At 25.7% G+C, this 22676-nt stretch overlaps 1 protein-coding gene across 1 annotated transcript in view; it reads left to right on the top strand.

Moving 5' to 3' along the window:
* LOC111032680 overlaps positions 1-22676 on the top strand; it is a 132947-nt gene that overhangs the window by 73374 nt on the left and 36897 nt on the right. The window contains exons 2-4 of the mRNA XM_022313105.1: positions 7168-7379; positions 12471-12606; positions 21077-21210. Of these exons, the coding sequence (XP_022168797.1) occupies positions 7168-7379; positions 12471-12606; positions 21077-21210 (482 nt within the window). The remainder of the gene's footprint in view (positions 1-7167; positions 7380-12470; positions 12607-21076; positions 21211-22676) is intronic.

The raw sequence follows: 22676 nt of genomic DNA, 5'->3' as shown, positions 1-22676 counted from the left end.
TTAGCTGAGTGTAATTTTTTTCGTTAGTTTATGAACAATTATGAAAAATAAAAAATAAAATTTTAAATGGATATAAATAGCTTAAAATAAGCCTAAATATTTTTAAAATGTAATTGTGTTTATTAAGTGATAGTTTAAGTCATGTTGAATGTGTCGAGTTTTTTTTTGTTACGATTAATACATTTTAGATTTTGTCAAAAACTTGTGTTGAGTTAATATACGTTCTCATTTTGCTGTCATTTTTTTTTTTTGCTTTTCCTGATTATTTTCAAATGTACAGTTGCTTTTTTAGAAAACTTTTGATCTCTCCATAATATTAATTTGTGATGTCAAAAAAAAAATCAAATTAGAACACTCCCCTCCATGTACCAATTTAATCTGATTTCTGACAAGAAACCAAGCTTAAGATTGAAACATTATTTCTACTAAAAAAATTAAAAATAAAAACCGTCATTACCTATTGTAAAACACATTCATCGCTATATACAAAATTTAGACTTTGTATTTTTTCATAAAAAAATAAATGGTAGGCTTAAAAATGATAGCCTTGGATAGTTAGAAGTCTTAAGAGTGACTATTATAGGTATAATAAATACTAATAATATTTACAGAATAACTGTGTTCCTTATTATGATATAGAATATACTATATATAAATATGAAACCATAAATATTAAATATAGCACTTTTATTGTACAGCTTTAGTTGTATTTTCTGAAATCATAAATACTTATTATTACAAATTCCGTTTAAAATCTATAAAATAGTAATACAGGAAGGTATTTGTGTCAATCAAATAACATGATTTTACGAGACAAAAATATTTCACTTCTAAAGTCAATATATAATTTTTATACTTGTGATGTAAATTCACAATGCGATATTTATTATATATATTTTTATTGCTTTTTCGTGAATTCATCGAAAGTTTAAATTGGAACTTTGACGCAAAAAAAGTCATTTTTTAGAGTTTTATAATAAATTGAAAAAGATTTTGAAAAATATGTAAGTCAATTGAAAAATATTATACCGATTGCATTTATTTTGAAACTTTCTGACAAACTATGTGTCTTTATGTAATCCAGCAATAATGTTGTACCTACCTTTAAATTGAAAAAAATCAATTATGATTGTATATTTTAAGAAATTAAAACGTTAATTATCATTGTATCATGGTTTTTTTTTTAGGGTTTTCTTAATTACGAGGCTGATAATAGATTTTAAATTAAAACTGTTTGGTACCTATAAGGGTTGTCCAATTCTGTTTTGACATGGGTCATCTCTCTATTCATAAATTCAAAATATTGTTTCATAAATCGTGTGTGCTTGGTCATTTTACATCTCGCGTTTTCGTGTTTTCAACATATTGTTTCCAAATGTCGACGATGTACCTACTCAGTATTATACTCCGCCCACACCAATATGACCTAGAAATAAAAAGTATTTTTTTTTTAACTCACGTGTAGCTACAGATATTTCAATAGTAAATAATTAATTTTATTTGTAACGGTTTTTTTTGCAAGTGGTTTTCATTATAATCGACATCGATGAACCTCATTGTTTCCATTGTTAACATTAGCAACTTGACATTTATTTAAAATTGAATTTTCATTTTTTCAATGTAGAAATAACCTGTAGAAATATAGGGGAAAATTAATTTTCGATTATATTTAATGTATAAGCAAAGCATTACACAAACTGTAAATTCACATTTTTTTTTACAAAATTAGCTTGATATTAAATAACAGAAACATTCTTTATATTCAAGTGTTGTATACTGTAAACTAAGAATTCAATGTAACATTTTCAAATCAACTTGTTTCACATGTTACCAATATAATATAATATATGTGTTATTTAAAACTTTTTTGATTTTGTATACAATTTTATTTAATCTTGATGAATATTCATATTATTAATTTAAACCATAACCCTTTTATATTTTTGAATAACTTTAATGATTTTTGCCACCTTTTTTTAATATTATAACAGTACTATTTTTTAGCTTATAAACTTTGGGTACTTAGTTTTTTAGTATTTTAAATACTTAAGTGATTGCGCCTTTTTGAATAAAAATAATGTTTTTAGAAATGTTGATACATAATATATTCGTTTGATTATTTTTATGGTTTTATAAAGGCTTATTAATAAGTAATAAGTAATTACTATACAAGTGAACACTAAAAGAAAACAAAATTGTACAAATGTATGAAATATTTAAAATGACTAACCCTATTCTAATAGAACAATCTCAACTTTAATAAATTTAAACAAATTAAGCATAGCTACATTAGATTTTTGCATACCATAAATACATGATACATTATTACTTTATGCTGATAATTTTATAGCTGTACAATATTACTTGACAATTAAGAGTTTAAATTATTTTAATAAATAATTTAGTCGATACTTAATTCAACGAAATAGATGATATTATAATTGTAGGTTTTGTGCAATGTCAAGCACATTTAAATCACAAATATGATTATGTGTTAATAGAATAGTTGTAACTGTATCAATTACTAATAACCCGACTTCGCCCGGGGGAAAAAAAATAATAAATATAAAATACGATGGTTTAGTGTACTTTTGTTTTAGTTAACGGGTAATTCTGCAAATCTGCATTTGGTTCACCTCATTTTATGAACTAGTTAAACCAAGATGGGCAATCCACCTGTGGCAGATTGGATATAGCCCTTGGTATATTTTTTTACCAGGTTTAAATTACTCTTTAAATCAGTGGTTCTCAACCTTTTTTATTTTACGCCCCACCGGTAAATTTTCCAAATACCAACTCGTACCCTAAAATTAGATTTTTTTTAGTGATACAGAATAATTCTATATTTTATTATATAATTAAACTTTGAACCTACCAATATTAGATTACCTGCGAAGAGGTCGATCATTATAGCGTACTCGTATAATTTTTATTGATGGTCGACCTTCCAAAAATTAATTAATTTTACTAATTGTAAAATGGCATAATTATTTTAACAACAAAATTACTATTTCATAACCACTAAAATCCCCCATGCAGTATCTAAATTCTCCTGGAGAGGGGGAAGGAATTACCCTGGTTGGAAACTGCTGCTCTAAATTATCCTAATATCACAACCTCTAAAACTTTTATCAAAATTGGTTAAGTAGTTTTTGAATTTATAATGAACTAACATACGAACGTTGTATTTTGTTGAACCTTTTAATAACAAACAAATAAAATCTAATAGCAATGCATGGGCAAGCCTAAACCGATTTTTGTTTTTAGTTTTATGCATGTTATCAGTGGCTGCTTGGAAAAAAAATATTCGATTTTTGTAAGCAAAAATGAAATGCATGTGGGAGTATGAGCCACATTAAATTTCAAAATTACATACACAGCTATGCCCAAGTTCGTGGTCGAAAAAAATATTTAAAAAACCATACTACTTATATAAATCGAGACAGTGTTTTCCGAGATTATCCCGAACATAAAAAAAGGCCCTTAAATTCACTTTATATAGGTACTTCAATTACTGTGGCACTTATGTAACTATGTTATTCAAGAATGGTGTAACTTTCTTTAAGTGAAAGAATTTGTAGTATCCGTTGGGTAGTTACAGATATTACTTCTTACATTTTATAATGACTTACAGATATATCTATATATTTGACAGTATTTTTCGTTTGCAAAGACTAAATTATCCAAACAATTTAAAGTATCAATACAGTTAATCATAGATGTAGAATACCAATTTTAAGAAATTGGGACTATGCATGTTTTTTCCAACAATTATTATAAATCGTCTTAAATATATTACATTGCCTGCAGTGATGGTGACTTAAAATGTATAGAAGCTAGTATTTTATACAAATATATAAGTCTATACATATTATAAAAATTAAATAGGGGGATGAGGTGACCGAGTGGTCTGACTCTTCCGCTGCGACTCAGCCGGTCGCGGTTCGATCCTCGGCCACCGGGCGGCATTTTTCTCCGGACAAGTCGCGGTGACCGGAGAGCAAGTGCTGCCATCCCCCACCCCCGGGTCATGGCAGAAACCTACGGGTGCCCCATTCGAAATTCTGCCAAAACAAACACACACGTGTTCCCCCCTACCGTACCAAAAACATACAAACCATCAATACAAAAACCTACAGTACCTACTAATAGCTAATGGCCACAGTTGCCGGGCTCAGGATCAATTAAAAAAAAAAAAAAAAAATTAAATAAATATATATAGATATATATATATTAACATATTTGCATAGTTTTTTTTACTAAGCTCTACTTTTAATGGTTTTAGAAGATGCTTAGTTTCATTTTGACGTTTACAATAACAGCAGTCAAGAATGATACAGAAATTAAGTTAATTCATTATTTGAAAATAACGTAATGCTTTGTTCATTAGTTATAATTATGTGGTGAAAACAAACACAGTCTAAACTCGATTGTCAAGCATTATTAATTCCAACTATCGTATGCGTTGATAATTTAATAACCGGATATTATGTTTGGGAAGATAGTTAGGTATATCATAATTTTATTTAATATGAAATAGGAACATTATAAGTGAAAATGCTATATCTAAAATGTTTAACTTTTTTCAACTGGATCATTTGTTTTTAAGGATTAGTCTGTATAAAGATTAATATTAAAATATGAATTCTACAGAAAATGTAGATAGTTTTTACAAAATGTATATTATTATGTGGCTTGGTGAGGCTCGGTCGTACGCTGGATCTGGAAAAACTCTGAGTGTGTGTGCCGGCCGGCGTTGATAGCTCCAGGATGGGTGACCACCAGGGATTCATAGCTACAAAATCCTTGTCACACATACAATAGGTGTTTGAAAACCAACCGTTCCCCCCTACAAACTAAACAGCTAATGGACATAGTTGAAGAGCTAGAGTTCAATTAAAAATATATACATCTATATTATTAAAAATTTTGCTCATTTTATGATTTGCTATTTATTTTTCATAAGAATTAGTCTTCATTTTCAACATTATAGTATTATATTTAGGTTAAAAACAATTAAAAGTTACCTAATACGTGAAGGTTAAAATACCAAGTATCCTATAAAATAATATTGTATTAAAAAATTTTAAAATGGTATTCTAATTTACTCAAAATTATAATATATTGATACTTTTTTTTGATCAATCGGTTTTTATATAATATCAAGTACATATTTTTTTTCGACGATTATAAAAACATCCGAGAATCTTATGTGACAACATAAATCGTAAATTATCAAGCTCCAGATCTATTGATTCTAAGCGTACTGCAGTGTATGAATTTGTCAGAGGTTCAAAATACTTGGCAATGGCTCAAACTTATTTGAATAGCGTTTGAAACTGGTGGATGAGTTAACGAGTACCAAAAAAAAAATGGAAAAATCTGAGCTATAATGATTTCTAACGAGATATCGCACTATAGGGACCAGTGATATTATACTCCAAAAAGTCAATCTGGTTGAGCATTGCCTTTAATCGTCTTATCCTAATCCCCGATTATATTTTTCTTAATCATACTTAAGAAGTCTGAATAGGTATGTTAGCAAATATTTTCATTGAACGAATTCCAAACGAGATGAGTAGGACATATCATATAATATATTATATACTTCCATACTCAACGTATTAATATTGGAACCATACTATAGTGTAGATATAGTATAATATATGTGTATAAAATAGGACACTTATTTTTAACAAAGAGTTACGATCATAATTTATAATCTTTATTTAATGAACATACATTTCTATACGTCAATAAATATTTCAAATAGTATTATTAAGTATTTAAATTTTTTATCCTTCGTTTTAAATGATAATATTACGACTAAATACCTACATAGATTATATTTTTAATTTATAGTGTATACTTCAATGCAACATGCTGTTTCAAGTGTCAAATCTGATGTGTTATCTTGGTTTGCTTTAATTTAATTGAATTTGCATCAATGCACCATGTTTCAATTAGATCTATTGCATTATACATGTCTTTGAAAAGTTTTAGATTTTTGTAGCAAATAAAAAAAATCATATTGGGGTAAATTCATAGAAAAACTCGTTATTGTTTTTGATGAAACAGACTTTCGATTGATTTAGCCATTAGCCGACATTTTGAAATATTTGAATTTATTCATAATATTATACACTAAACACTATACTCGCACTATAATACAGTATCAAGAAAAATATTTTGTAAGGTTGACTTGAAATTCAGTGAATCGTTGTAAACTCGTTCGGCTATAAATTGATCGGTGAGGTTAATTTTTCATTCTTGATTAAATTACAAACGTTTTGATGGTACATTTTAACTTTGTTTTACTTTCCACAAGCGAATTTTTATTTTGAATGCATAACCAAATCGTGTATTTCACATTTACCTAATTTCTATTGGCCGTACAACGATGTATTTTATTACTTGTAACAAATTAAATGACATAAGTCATACTTCGAGTAAGAAGCATTGTCCATACGTTTTTACATGGGTAAAAATGTTACTGTATTATTATTGTAGCATAATAATAACGAACTGAACTCAAGCTATAGTGGCATATTTAATGATGATATAAATGATCGGAATCTACCTACATTTTGAAATTTCCCAGTTGCTTTCCCGGATAGGTAAATGCATAAACATGCAACAAATTATTACCTTTAGGGAAACCTAGAGGAAGACCCGAGTTTGAATCCCAACGAGGATTGCATTTCTAGAGAGAAAACTTTTTCAATACTTCCAACTTTTAGATAACACTATATGTGCACACATACAATTTCTTTATATCAACTCGGGATAAAAATTTACGTGATTATATTTATTTTAGCTTTTAAGAAGAAAGTAGAAAGTAATGATACGACACTGGCATGTGGTAGAATAAGAGTAAAGTGACACAAATTTCTAACCTAACTCAGTCTTTTTATATTTTTTTATTTCTCGATAATTTAAAAAAAAACATATTTTATCTTTACCCAATACTAACATCGTTTATATATTATTATGTTGTGTAAAATGTAACAGTATTCACACATGTTTGTATTTTAAAATATACCTTTGATTTACTTTATTATATGTACGTAACACTGTGCGCATGTAATCTTTAATGTAAATATGTCCTGTATCAATAATATTATGAACCATTAGAAACTAAAGTCTACGTATTACATAATGTTACAGATATCGTCCGAAGTTTGCACAACGTTAGCATACAGTTCATACCTCCTGCAGTAGAAAGAGGACACGATGTCATGATATATTGCAATTACGATTTAGACGGAGCTCCAATGTTGTCCGTCAAATGGTATAGAGGAAGCCACGAATTCTACAGGTACTCCCCCGGGATGATACCCAGAACGCAGACATTCCCATTTTACGGGCTTAACGTAGACGTAAGTACTCGTTATCTTTACTAATCTGGATCAATATTATAAGTGCTTTTTTAGAAAAATATTTTACCGAAATTATAAAGACATTAAAAATAATTTATGTTGAAGAAGAAAATCAGATACTAAAAATGAAAAATGAAAATTCTAAAATTGTATTTGTCATTTTAAGATTTAATCATTTTAAACCTGTTAAAACTGGCACAACTATATGAATACTTAATGACAATTTGTAAAAGAATTTTTGTAATATTAACATCTTTAATCTAAAATAGGCTATAAAATACTTAGAAGAAACAAAATCTGTGAATATTGAAACTATTGTCGTCTTAATGTTTTTCAGATTTACAAATTCAAAACCTAAATTGAAAATTGCAATAATATTTGTGAATCTCTAATGTAATAATAAATTATTATTTACAAAAAATAGTTATTGATGGAAAATACAAACACCGCGAGACTCTATGTATATACATCATGCGCATAAAGTAAAGCGATTTAATAACATCGAAATATGAATACCCTTAAAAAAATCATGTACGACGAACAGATGTTTCTTTTAAAAGTTTAATAAAACAATCATCAACATAAAATAATTTGTGTTCGGTATTGTGTGCGTAAGAGTAATTATGTTGTTTTTATTTAAGAAATACTAACCTCATTGTTTAGTTATTGAATAAATACAATGCTGTTAAATAATGGTCACGGGACAATAAAAAATCGAGAAAATCTCGTGAAGACATTCAGCTGGTTCCTCGAATAAAATCCCATGCCTGTCATCGTAAACCTTTTTTCCCTCTATCCTCTCCTTGTCTTCCTTTATGCGACTTAAATCGACTTGATTTAATGCGCGTTTCCGTTTTATTGTCAGAAAAGCTTCCGAGTTTCACATAGTCTCGAAAAAGTTTTTTTTTCCCAAGTAATAACATAGGCATTAGGGTCGGTGGACGACATGGCCGGTAAAGGGCACAGGCCGAACAAAAACATTGTTGTCAACGTCGGTAAAACCGTTTTTCCGGTCATCAACGATTGTTACCGCAGATAAGTTTATACGCATCGTGTGCCCGTGTATTTATTTCCGTGTTAGTGTGTATGAAACATATAAATCATACAGTTTGAATAATACATGCGCCTTTTTGTGTTATATTATATTATACTTGGTTCCTGGGAAAAGTTCTTCAGATTCATTTTCTGACAGTTATCCATGTGCCATATTTCCATGTCACCGCCTTCTAGGGAAATTAGTTTGAAAAAATACAAATAAAAAGGGCAAGGAAAAATTCAAAAGTATAAGTAGAGGACAAGTGCTGTTTGCCGGGAACAGCATAATACCGAAAGGAGTAAAACTTTAAATTGTTTTAACGAAACCTTTTCACTAATTTCTATCGTTTTGTGATTGTTTTTAAAATTGATTGTTAAATTTCGTATTGTTAGATATGGTTTGAAAAGTTTCTGACAGTTTTATAAAGCTAACTTTGTAATACTATTTATTTAGTTGAATGGGAATGCTATATTATTACTATGTACCTATACATTTATATTGCATACTAAAATTGTCTTTAATTATTAGAGACAAGACAGTAAGTTGTATCGTTAGGCAATCAAAAATAAAAATAGTTTAATTTGTTTGATAATTATTTTTTCTTACATAAAAATATAACTTTAGTGTCTAGACAGATAATTTACTATAAAAAAATACTAAATTGTCAAGCTACCTATACACGTTGACAAAAAATAAAACAAATACGTTTAATTATGTACGTAATGTATAATCATATATCAAATTAAGATTCAATACAATAAAAAATATATATTTATTCCAACAAAACCATTTAAAATAATTAACTCAAGATACATTTGGATAGATTTTAGATCAATTAACTTAGTTAAAATCTATCCATGGAAATTATATTGATTAGAATGAATAGCATTTAAAATCATTTTATTAGATTCGAATTTAATTATTTTCTTAGTTTACATTTTAGTTACTGTGTTAGAGAGAAAAATGAAATATCAAATGGTACAATTAGTTTTAAATAAATTGATTTCATATTAGGTACACGTAGTATTTTTGTTATCATATTGATTTCATTTAATTTGAATTTAAGACCCAAAATTAATGATACTTATTATTTTTTATTTTATCATGTGTATAGCAACACCATTTATTATTTTTCTGTTTATTTCAAACTTGTTTTTCATTGAAAAATTTTAATTAATCATATATTGGATTATAAATGAATAACATCCTACTTACTGGGTAAGGTTAGGTTACTAACATAATTATAATATTACCTTTTATAGTGTTTAAAAAGATTTTATTCTTAATGGTTTTTGGCATTACTAATATTACTAAGTGCTTAGATCATTCATTAATTTAAACATAAATGTACCTAACGTATATACGACAGTCAAGTAACAATATATTTACACTGAAAGATAAAATATTCTCCCGAGGACGTATATTTCTGAACTACCTATTGTATATTTAGTATATACATATATATATGTTAATGGTTATATACTATACTAGGTATATAAACATACATTGTAATAAAATGGCTTTTCAGCGTGCTCTGTTTATCCTAAAAAAGTGACAATGTGTACACTGTACATGCATATACAAATTTAATTTAGAGTGATTTACTATTTAGAAACTTCCTTAATTTTTAAAAAAATAGCATTTTTTGAAACATTGTTTAATTCAAGCAGCATATTATATATTTAACGTTTACAGCGTTTGTAAAAACTAAAAACTAATTTTAATTTATTTTAGTAAACATATATAATGAGTAACCTAATATCTTGCACTTTTCACAATAATTATTACAAATTTAAGAGTGTTAAGATAAAGGTTATATTGTATGCGAATTGTTGACCACGAACCAAATAATATAACGAAGTGACGTATTCCATGTATATACAGTTAGTAAATAAACAATAGTATGCATTTGTAAACAGTAGATATGTTCAATATATAAAATAATAAAGTATGTTTTATGTACATTCACATTCTAGATTTTTTAATAATTATATAGATAGAAAAAAAAATTAATATTTTACCCTAAATAACTAAACCAAAAACAGTTTAAAAATAAATTATCTTTTTCTTGAAGTTATACTTGACAAAGGTACTATACAGCTTCTAATACAAGTGTGGGCAGTTTGTAAAACAATCTTCAAAATTGTCCAAGATATTTAATCCAGGCATTTGTTTGATACCAATTCAAAATATTGTTTTACAAGTATTATGTATAAAATGTTATTGCTATATTTTTATTTAAATGTTAATCTTATATGATTAATGGCTTGCATGTATGGTGACCTAAAAACCTCATTGTACACTGTTCAGTATACAATATATTGTTTGCCACTTATTTGGTAATCTGGTTAAATAATTTTAATGAAGACTAATAGTATTTTAAACAATTAAACAAAGCGAATTTCAGAAAATATTCTAACAATATAGATGTAAATAACTGTATTTTAAAATATATAATATATTAAGTATCATAATCACACATATTACAATTGAATACAATAACTTAATAATTATTAATTATTTATACTCAAGGTGTTATAACAACTGATTATTTTATTACAGAGATAAATATTAATATACATTTTAATAAGCTTTGTTTTTGGGTAGTTATAAATGTACATACTCGTAGGTAACTGATTTTTATACTTTATTAATAAATTAAATTATATAATAAGATATAGCATATACATTGGTAAAAGGTATTTATTTTATCTATTATCTAAAGATATTCCTAATTAAAATATTCCTAATTTCTACTACAACTCATTATTTCATAATAATCTAAGCTAACAGTAAGAATTTAGTTTTAGAAATATTACATTATTTAATAACAAATCGCCCAACATTTATTTTGTGTGACATAATAAGTAATAACAAATACAAATACAATTTTATATCCTCATTTCTGAAACGAAACATGAGTTCATATTGAATGCGACTTTTTTTAAAACTGTAATTGGATCTAATTGTGTAACGTGTATAAGAGCTTAAATAATAATTTGTATTTTCGTGGTCGTGTCTTGATTTATAAGCTTAGAACAATTTATTTTCTTCCAAGTCCAAAATGAAAAACGAAGAGAAAGCAATGTCATTGGTAAAAGTTGTTTGAGTTCATAAATCTTCATTTTGGGAAGAATTGTGTTGGGTTAAGTATACTTTAAAGACAAGAAAACTTGTTATAAACTTGTCATAGACTTTTTGTGATTGATTTTCAATACCCACCATGTTTTACTGATAATTGCTAACATTTTTATTGTAAGGCTAATTCGTTTGCTTTTTAAAAACACCAAATTAAGAAATAAATATGTTTAATTTTTATTTGAGGTCATTATTGTAGCGTAACAATTGTGTATCGACATTTGATAAAATCTTGTCTATATAAAATATAACATATTGACCATATTCCATCACCTGTTCATCAATATTATCTGGGTACCTAAGTTCTAAAAAAATGTATAGGTACTTATTTATGTCAATCAGTCAAACTGACTATAAAAACACCACAGTAAAATAGTCAATAAATTAAAAATATTTTTAAATTTCCTTGTATTTTCAGTTGATTAATTTAATACATTAATTACCAAATTAAAATATAAAATAATACACATATACTTGTATTTAAAATAAATGATAATAATGATTGTCTCTAAAGTAGTATGCATTCGAAATAATAATTCTATTAAACTTGTTTTTTCCAAAACTTGAATCTAAAGTGTATGTGCATACGCATTAAAATAAAATATATAGGTATGAAAAATATAAGCAAATCTGGATTATTTATTTGTACAGTGCAAATATTTTTTTAACGATTACTGACTAAGTTATGCATGAAAAAATATGATTTTATTGATGTGTATATTAAATTATAATACCTAAAAAAATGTAGGATACCACTCCAATAGAATATTTATTGACTAAAAGCCGGTAGTTTTTACACATTATAAAGATAAATAGATAGGTATCTCTGATGCCTAGTTTATATAAATATATAATAATTATAATATGCTAACACAGAATGTACACAATTGTGAAAAATAAAACGTATATTATTGCAGTTATCTGTATCGAATGCGACACAAGTATTTCTGCGGGATGTTGGCTTCAATCTGTCTGGAAACTTGAGCTGTGAAGTAACAACAGACGGGCCTTCATTCAAAACTGCGCTCGTCTCAAAACGAATCATAGTTGTGGGTAAGTAGGAACTGAACACTGAACAGTGAACACTTTTTAAAAATTTAGTTACCTTCTATGTAATTACATTTTAAGTTTTAAAGAAAATATTTGTATAATATTTGCTAAAAATATTAACATAAAATAACAAAAATAATTTATTAATAACAACTTTTCTAAATATAAGTTTATCTGTATCAGGGATGGGAAATATATCATACAAACACATACATGACTGATTTTTCGTCTGCATTAAACATATGAGTCAATATTGTATTTTAATTATAAATAAATTCAAACAATATATATTGTTTGTCTTCGATTAAAATCCAACTTGTCTAATCAGTTGAACTGTAGTTTGAGTTTGTGATGTCACGTTTATATTTTTTGATTTTTTTGTACACTGATTATAATATTATGTTGGAAACTCCCTATTTAAATATATATTAACCTTTTGAATTAAAACTAAGAGCTTTTTGACATTATATTTTAAAATATATATATGATGAAGATTGAAAATACAAATTTTAAGATATTATACAATTTTACTGGCCTGACATAATAAAGATCTAATGGTACCTTTTAGCAAGTTACCCTAGAAAGAAATGAATACATTGTTTAAACTCTTATAATTTCCCAAAGGGTTGATTTTTCTAACTATGTTATTCCTTTAGGACAAGAACTATCATAAACATTTCAAATTTAACAGCTTAACTATGCAATTATATTTGTAATATAATATATTCCAATGAAGCAAATAAGCAATGACATGGTTATTATCTTATTCGCTTTTTACATTATTATTTAATTATAAGATATTTATACATTTTTTCATACAGTTATTAGTTTTTGAAATACAAAAAAATTGATTTTTGCTAACACATGTGGAATAGTCCGTTTTCCCGTAATTTTATATTTTCAGCGGAGTGATGAAGGTATTGAAATTACAATTTTTGTAGTGCACGATAACTAATAAAAAAATACTTTAATTTTCAACTTAGTAGGTGGTTTTTGATAAATATTTGATCTATTAGGTGTTTTTAATAGGTGAAAATTAAAATTACAAAGTATTTTTCAAAATAATCAGAAAAATCTAATTGAAAACGGGATTTTTTACGCAAAACCAATTTTGAACGAAATCGATTTCGTTTTTCAGTATCCATAACTTAAAAACAATTTACCGTAAGCACTTAAATTTTCGAAAATTCTTTATATTAGCATTTTATATTCATGATAACAATTTCAAAATATTCTCGTGCTATTTAATAAGCAATTTATAAACATTTTACTTTTAAAATTTTTGATTTTGAGTTATCGCTATACACTACACTAAAATATAGTTATTGTTTATTTGTTTTAGACAAATTTATCTTTTTTAATTTTCTATACATTTCTCGCCGTCTCTTGTTGGATTATATTTTTTCTTTTTTCTTTAATATATTCTTTTGAAATTGTTATTAAAAAGGTATTACTAATAATGTTTTATTTTTATACATTTTCAACAGTTCTAATAACAACATAATATTATGGTTTTATAAAATTTGTTGGGTTTTTCGGTATCAAAACCTTCTATATTCAGCGTTAGACGATTTCATCTCCAATTGAAATGAATAATAGATAAGTGAGCATATCGATTCACGATTTAAAGTGCAAAACGTGCGTCTGATGTTCAATGTTTTGGATTTTCTGATTATGCTGAAAACTGTCTCTGAGACAAAATGAAACATTGAAACCGAAATGTTATAGTGCTGAGGTGATATTTCTGTCCAAATATTGTCAAAGGTATCATCATGCACATTTAAAGCGTTGATTTAGCTTTCAAGTTTCAATAGTTGCTTTTACCATTTTCTCTGATACATACGTTTATTTTTTTAAATAAAAAGTCTAATATATTGTCATATCATTTTGACTGAATTTATAGTTTATGTACTAATTTTACTATTTTTCTAGAAAATAATGTTCTTAATGTTTTTATTTTGTTTTAAATATTGGGGTCAATTATGGATGTTAATACTATGTCTTGAATAAAAATAAAAATGAAAGTCTAACTATCAAAATCATGTTCAAATACAAATTAAAAAAAATTTGCATACACTACTAAATTATATAATATAAGGTATTGCGGTTAGGTTTTGTTGAATTTCCATAGATTACACAGTCCTTTGTACTGTTAGTCATTATTAAAATGGGGTAACTTTAACAGTTGTAAATCTATAAATTAATTAATTAATTTTTTAATTAAATTATTTTTCTCACTCAATAACAAATAGCCGGGATTTTTGGCGACACATTGAATCTCGCTGTTAACGATTTATGTCAGTACATAAATTTTACCCCAGCATCATGGCTTTACCAAAGGAGGGGAGTACCGCAAAACTGTTAAACGCGTAAATCTATTTTTTAACCACCCTTCCATAGCTATGAAACTTTGGCAAAAAGCTCTTATTATTAAAAAAAAAACATACGACGAATGAATGCAATAATTTTAAATGTTTGATAATATAAATATAAGTTCGTAAGATTATTCATTATTTAAATGTTATTTATTTGCACAAATAATTCCAATAAAGTATTGAGATTTGTATTAGGTTAAAGTATCATTACAATACATTTGACATAAATCAGTTCTTTTATATATTATATTATATTATAAACAATAAATGTTGTCGGCTAAGCATATCAATAAATTACGTCAATGAATAAAGATTGAGGACCTATTAAATAATAGTGTAATAATGTAATAATAAGTGCACCGTTTTGATATGACTAAAAATTTCCTAGTGAGTTCGCACTAGCTGAAGTTATGGCACTTAGTATTCTTATTACCCAGCAATTGCTAAAGGATACTGGACCACTTTCAATAAATTTTAAATATTTCAAACAATTGATATAATGTGGTAAGTTATAGTACACAAAACGATTTGAATTCAAATTTTTTAAACGAAACTCCTTGGTTTTGTCAATTAAAAGTATAAATAACAAGTTGGACGAAATTAACAATTATTTTAAACTGCACCTCTGTATATTTTTAAAGCAATTTAAAATTATTTTGCTATACTTAACCAACCTATGCTTCATTAGTTTATTGCTTTCGATTTAATTTACTATAGAATTTTATCCATGCAAATGATTTTGGGTAAAATTTCAACCTTAAAAGCCACGCCATTATATTTTATGATGTGTTATGATTTTATGAACACATTTCAAATGATTAACAATTTCACAATTGATGCCAACACTGAAAATACAAAACAAATTTATGATATTGAAATATTTACGAATGAATACATTTTTGTGTATAAAATTTAAATTAATTTAATTTAACTATAAGTAAATTAGTTCATTTTGTTTAAATAACAATAAACAGGGCATTTAATACGTTATTTACCTAAAAAACTGATATTAATAGCAAAAACTAAGTGGATTAATTTTACAAAATTGACAATTTTGATATTCAGTTGTATGTATTAAAGAAAATAAAATCGTAAAATCATACGACAATTAAAATCACTTTTGATTCAACAACAAATATTATTAGCGTATTTACGTGATTACTTTTTTATTTTTCAAATTACCTTTATGTCTATGTAAAAATAGTTTTTAAATCAATATTCAAAGTAAATCACCTGTACTAGAACTTCTCAACACTTCTAAAAACAAAAGTAAATTGTGGACTGTGTATGGATAAAATTTATAATATTTTTATTCTTCTTGATCTATATAGGTAGCTTAAATAAGTTTTTAATTTTAGTCTATCTTTAATAAAGTTTTTAAAACTACAAAAAAATTAATTACATATACTCTACAGAATCACCAAAACTAATTGCTGTCTATGGCTACAATTTCTGTATTAATAAATTTATTTTAAATTCATCCTTATTACAAATTGTTGATTTAATTAATAAAAATACAAAACATATCAACTAATCTATTATTTTGTCGCTTATTTTGAGATGTATTTTTTATATTTTATTCTCGACCATTCAGATAATTAATTTTACTAATTTCTAATAAGCAATATGCCTGAAATAAAGTATTGTGGACAATTTTAATTTAAAATAATCAACGAAAAAGCAATTCCAAAATAGATAAATAATCTGCAGTATAGGTAAAAATAATAAACAATTAAAACACGTTTGTGAGTATTTTTTATTTTATAATATAATGATAAGACATTTCTTAGACTATGTAGACTATATACAAACATGGATATTTACAGAAAGTTAGTATTGATGGTAATTTTTTTATTAATTTACTTAATTGTTTAATAAATTATTTACTGAAGATTAGAATATAAATATTTTAGGCTTTTAAAAATTGATTATTTTACTTTAATTACAACCTATTATGAATAAACTTTTTTATATCACATAGGTAAATTGTCTGAAATTCCAATATCACCAAAAGTTTTTATAGAAATTCTAAGAAAATCAAAGTACGTAATACGTAAAAAAATATTCAATATGATATATTTATTAAAATTTATAAAATATATTTCCAAAACTTTTTTGAATATTTTTAAGTTTCAATCAGAGTTATTAGTTTCACATTATTTATTTATTTATCTATTTGTAAACAATATCGTGTCTTGATATCCTTTCATATAGTATTTTTTCACAGGGAAATATGATGATCATATTCAATAAAATTAGTTAGGTTAAAAATAAATTAATAAAAGTCACTTAAAGTTGTTCGAGAAATTAAACATTAAAAATTACGGTGTTGTATGATTGAGAAGGTTTTACCTTTTTAGCAACACGATTGAGAACGATGTCGGTAGATCAAAGAAACAATATTTTGTACCTTACAATTAAACAATTGAGAACGATATTTCTAGCGACGTTGCCATTTATCTTAACTTTTAGTAATAATTTTTAGGGCAGGGATTTTGATGCAAAGGCATCTTTTTTTGGTGTTTTGAAATGTTGTTTTGTAAGTATAAAATGTGCAAACTGATTTTTTTTTTTATTTTTTTTAAGAAAATGCATTTTTTAGGCATTTTTCACAATTTGTTTATAAAATGTACGACAATTCATGCGATTAACAAGAGACATTTGGCACACTGTCGACGGTTAATGATAAATTATCATAGCTAGGCTTTTACGCTCAAACTATTGCCGTTATATATACCTATATACCATACATATATATTATATATATATATAGGTACAATGATATGTGTGTTTTTTTTTTTATCAAATTTAAAATTTAAATATGATTTTTTTGTTAACAATTTATTAAATGCTTAACTTTAATAGCTAAGGATTGAAAATTTAAAACAAAGTTCCATGTAAGTTTATTTTGTAACCAAAATATAGTGATTGATATCTTATATATATTGTATATGTATTGTATTTTTATTATTTTTATTTTTAATTAATGTGGCAACGTTGCATAAAAGTTAACAGGAAAGAACGTTCTCAATCGTGATATTAAAAAAGGTACGGCCGATAAGGACCGTTCTCAATCGTGTTCTACCTAAAAATTTAAAGTCGAATTATACTCTTTTTTAATTTAGTAGGTTCTCTTAAAAATACAACTCATAATTTTCTCATATTATATGGAATTTAGTTTTTTTTTAAGTTCAAAATATTAATTCAGATTGAGTTGTCTGTCATTATTAAAGCTTTATTTCACAAAATGTAGTATTTTTGTATTACTTATAAAAATTAAATCATATAGAAAAATATTAAAATTTGATACTTAAATTTTGCTCATAAATTATTACCACAAATTGCTGATTCCGAATAATTAAACTATTGAAGTTTAAAATTCACGTAAGCATTGGAATTTATTTTAGTCAAAATAAAACATAACAAAAATACAAAATATGAAATATAAAATGAGACTATATCCATGGTTGGATATATATTGTGTTATAAAAAAAAATATTTATACAAACACACTCATATTATATTTATATACTTTTTGTATGGTAAATCTTTAGTCTGCAATTCTAAAGTTTTATGGTTTAATTTAATATATTCTGCGTTATATTCGAATATTATAATAATTTATTATACATAGTTAATATAGTCAGGTTCAATAATAGCTTTATTATTCTTCTGGGTGAGCTAACAATAACAATTTTAAAAATTGTATTTTTCTGATAATTGTATCTTAAACTTGATGTACATTGTACACCAAACACAATATTTAAAACACGTGAACATTTCATGGTCTGATTTTTTCATTTAAGTGATTTATGTACGTGTATGTCATATACACAAATACACAATAATGTGTGGACTTAAGAATTACTTTAGAAAATTTATTTGACGTTTTTACAACCATTATCATTACAATTTATAACAATTATTTATAAAGCTTTTTATACCACCTACAGAACAAAAAACACAATCGTAGATGGTAAGATTGTACATTTATTTTTAGATGCGTTCTATTCTTTTGAACACACCATGGTTCGTCTTATATTGCTGTATGTTTACAAGGTCAGGGTATAACTTAAGTAGGCAACTGATATAATAATATTATGTTATAACTCTAGCCATCTATTCAATAACTTTTGTTCTTATAAATATTAATAATTTTATTTATATTTAATATCATAATAGTTATATATTTAAGACAAAACTGATAATAAAAGTTATTGCATTTGTTTGTTTTGACTTATTTCAGTTGCATCCTGCATAAAATATAAGATATAACTATAAGTTATAACTAATATAGTTATACTTATTTTTAAAAGAATTATTACAATACAGTATATTTATTGTTAATAAATTGGGAAGCTATAGTAGATCTAATTTGAAATATGTAGATATAATAAATGATATATGGCTTCTCTCAGGTCAAAACAATTTTCAAAAAATGCTTAAATATTTTTGGATTTAAAAGAAACTTTTTTATAAATTCAAAAATATTCATTTTGTAAGAGTTATTTGTTAATAATATGAAGAGAAATATAATTTTGAAATTCGTTGAATTTTGAATGAATATAAAAAATACAGCATAATATTGTAAAGTTGTATCATTCTTACATTTTTTTAAATAACTTGCTGATCCCGTGCAGTTTGTTGCCCGTTAAAAATGCCAACTCTATATGAGACTTGATGGTGATAATGCGATCAGTATATTTTACCTACCTGCTGTGGATTGCGGACCCCGATTGATGAATACTTTATATAAATAATTTGTTTTATTTTTATTTTGATTGCGGACACGCTGATGAGCGGCTATAAGTGCAACTCAGCCACCTTGGTAGGCAATGTGCGAAAATTCAATTGTATGTATGCTTATACTTGATCTGCCCGATAAACCACTTTAGGCAACCAATGAACAAAAAAAATACCAATTTATACTAAATATATTTATATTTCTCCTATAACGAATAAACCGTATATAAACAAATATTTCCTCCGTAAATCTTAAAATCCCTGTTTGAGCAACTCCCCGGGTCGGACTTACCGGGTCCAATTGTGAATCTAAACCATCCAGGGCGTCACCCAAACGCACAAAAAAAAATATATTCAAATTAGTCCAGCCGTTTAGGGGGAGTTCAGTGACATACACACGTACAGTAGAATTACATATATTATTATTATTATATTGTATTATAAGATAAGAAATAATCCAATGGATAATAAGGAACACACTACAAGTTGAAATTGTATGAAATATTTTTATTTCTTTTTATAATATTGTTTAATATATTAACCATGGTTGCATGGACTGCTATGCACAAGTCAATATTTTACATTTACAGTAACATAAATCACACAACTATTTTAAATTTAGATGATTAAGATATTTTAAAAATTATCTTTATACAACACTTAACATCTATTGGATTTAGTATTAGTAATCGAAGTGTGAAAACCATACAATTTTACTGCATTATGTTGTATTTTTGAGAATATAAATTCCTTTCATTCATCCTCAATACAACCAATTTCTATATTGTATTTTTCTCCATATTATACATATACAACTCCACACAATTTATATTTCATAGAATTTAAAAGAAAAAAATTAAAAAAATTAAACTGTTTTTTTTTAATTATAATTTTTAGTTTGTGGAAAAGGAAGGCTTTTAGTCATATATTACCTATACTACAAAAAAGATTACACTACAATATCTGTAATTATATTTTGAATTAGATTTAATGATTTTCTAATTAGTTAATATAGGTACTGTATATACCGATTTAATTTAGCATTAGTTATATTAAAATACAGGTAAATAAATTATACTTATTCTATAAATAGTTTTTAAAAATATTCTTTGTAAGTCTAGGGGTTGTTTTAAGTACCTGTCATATGATATATATAATTATAATAATTAATAGGTGAAATTTCATTTCATTTTAACCATTATTTTTTTAAGTGTTTTATTTGCATTTGTATTTTGTTTGTAAATTGTAATCTAAAATAAACAATATATTACCCACTTAATTTAAAAATAATATTATATGTATTTTCTAAGTGCTACAGTAATATTTCATATGATTATAATTTTGTTTTGTTTCAGAGCTACCAAAATCAAAACCAGTAATTGTGACGGATAAAGATAAATATGATCCAGGTGATACTCTAATAGCAAATTGTTCATCACCAGCTTCTAAACCAGCGGCCAGTTTAACGTTCTTTTTAAACAATATGCCAGTGAGTACAGTAATGCCCACTAAACTACCTATTATTTATATTTAACAATAAAAATATGATTCTTATTTTGGGTTACAATGATTTATTTTTTATACCATGTCTTAGGTACTTGAGAGTTTTGTGTGTTTATTTGATTCGTATGCGAAGTTATATAGTGAGAAGTAGGTGGGGTTATACTATGCATAGTAACTTCTTTGGTTTTTTTTTGACCTTTGACCAAATTTTAAAATTATAGTTGCAATATTTATTAAATAGATTATCTAATCATCTCTCATTATTCACATTTATTCTTCCACGATCTTTGATATAGTTTATAGCACCAAAGGTCATACGCACAATAATATACATGTGATGTATACCTATAATGTTAATAATCACTGTGTATCATAGTTTATAATTATTAACTATAGGTATATATTCATATATTATAAGTATACATATTACAAGTTATGTATGTAATTTGTACATTAATAATGTTTATTATGTGTATTATACATTATACATGTTGTATTCGAATAATAATATGTTTCTCCTGGATTCTGATTGTAAATAGGTAGGTACGTGGGATTACATTCAAATACAAATTAGCAAAAAGTAATTGTATGCTCTGGGGAATAAAATCTAAGTTAAGTTGAACTAAAAAATTGAATATTATTTTACAAACCTACTAACATAATATAATACCTTCCTACATTGCAATTAATTCATTTTTCCAAAAATAAGACTTTTTATATAAATACTTAATAGGTAGCCTATAATAATATAATAGTAAAAGAACGAAGATAGTTATTTTGTACCTATTATTTAGGATACAATGTATAAATATTCCAATCAAATTAATGTATCTAATATGATATTAGATAAACATTACTGTGCATGATTTCAGCTATGGCAATGTTATTTGTAAATATTTATACTTAAAAGTTAAAACCACTGGAGAACCATAAGCTAAAAAGTGTTTTTTTTTATATTGAAATTATAATTTTGTTCATCAATGAGCTTATCTACATTAAACTCATAGAAAATTGTATGCATGTTAAATAAGGTATATTATGCCAGGTTCGTATTAAAATTAAATAAACTGAAACTGAACTTTCAAACCTAAAAGTTGTATATCAATTTTATACAGCATGCATTATTCAAATTATTTAAATGTTTAATTCGTTATTTGTTTGAAATTTGAACTGAATAGTATTTTATATCTTTGTTATCACATCCAAAGGAAAAATCGATTTTCTAAAAAATTATTTATTTTTTATTATACCTTTCTTATCCTACTTCCTCGGCCCACAACATTATAGACATTCGATCCCTTTTAATTACTATACTTTTCAAACTCCCAGTTCTAATTACATCATATTATAAAAAAATGGTTACAAGGTTAATCGGAAACATCAAACAGATAAATTATAATTTAATTATTATCATTATGATGTTCAATTTACATACATTTTAGTAAAGCAATA

Source organism: Myzus persicae, unplaced genomic scaffold (genome assembly GCF_001856785.1).
Source record: "Myzus persicae strain clone G006 unplaced genomic scaffold, MPER_G0061.0, whole genome shotgun sequence".
NCBI lineage: Eukaryota > Metazoa > Arthropoda > Insecta > Hemiptera > Aphididae > Myzus > Myzus persicae.
Note: the sequence above shows the minus strand (reverse complement) of the source record. Positions and strands in the feature narration are given on the sequence as shown.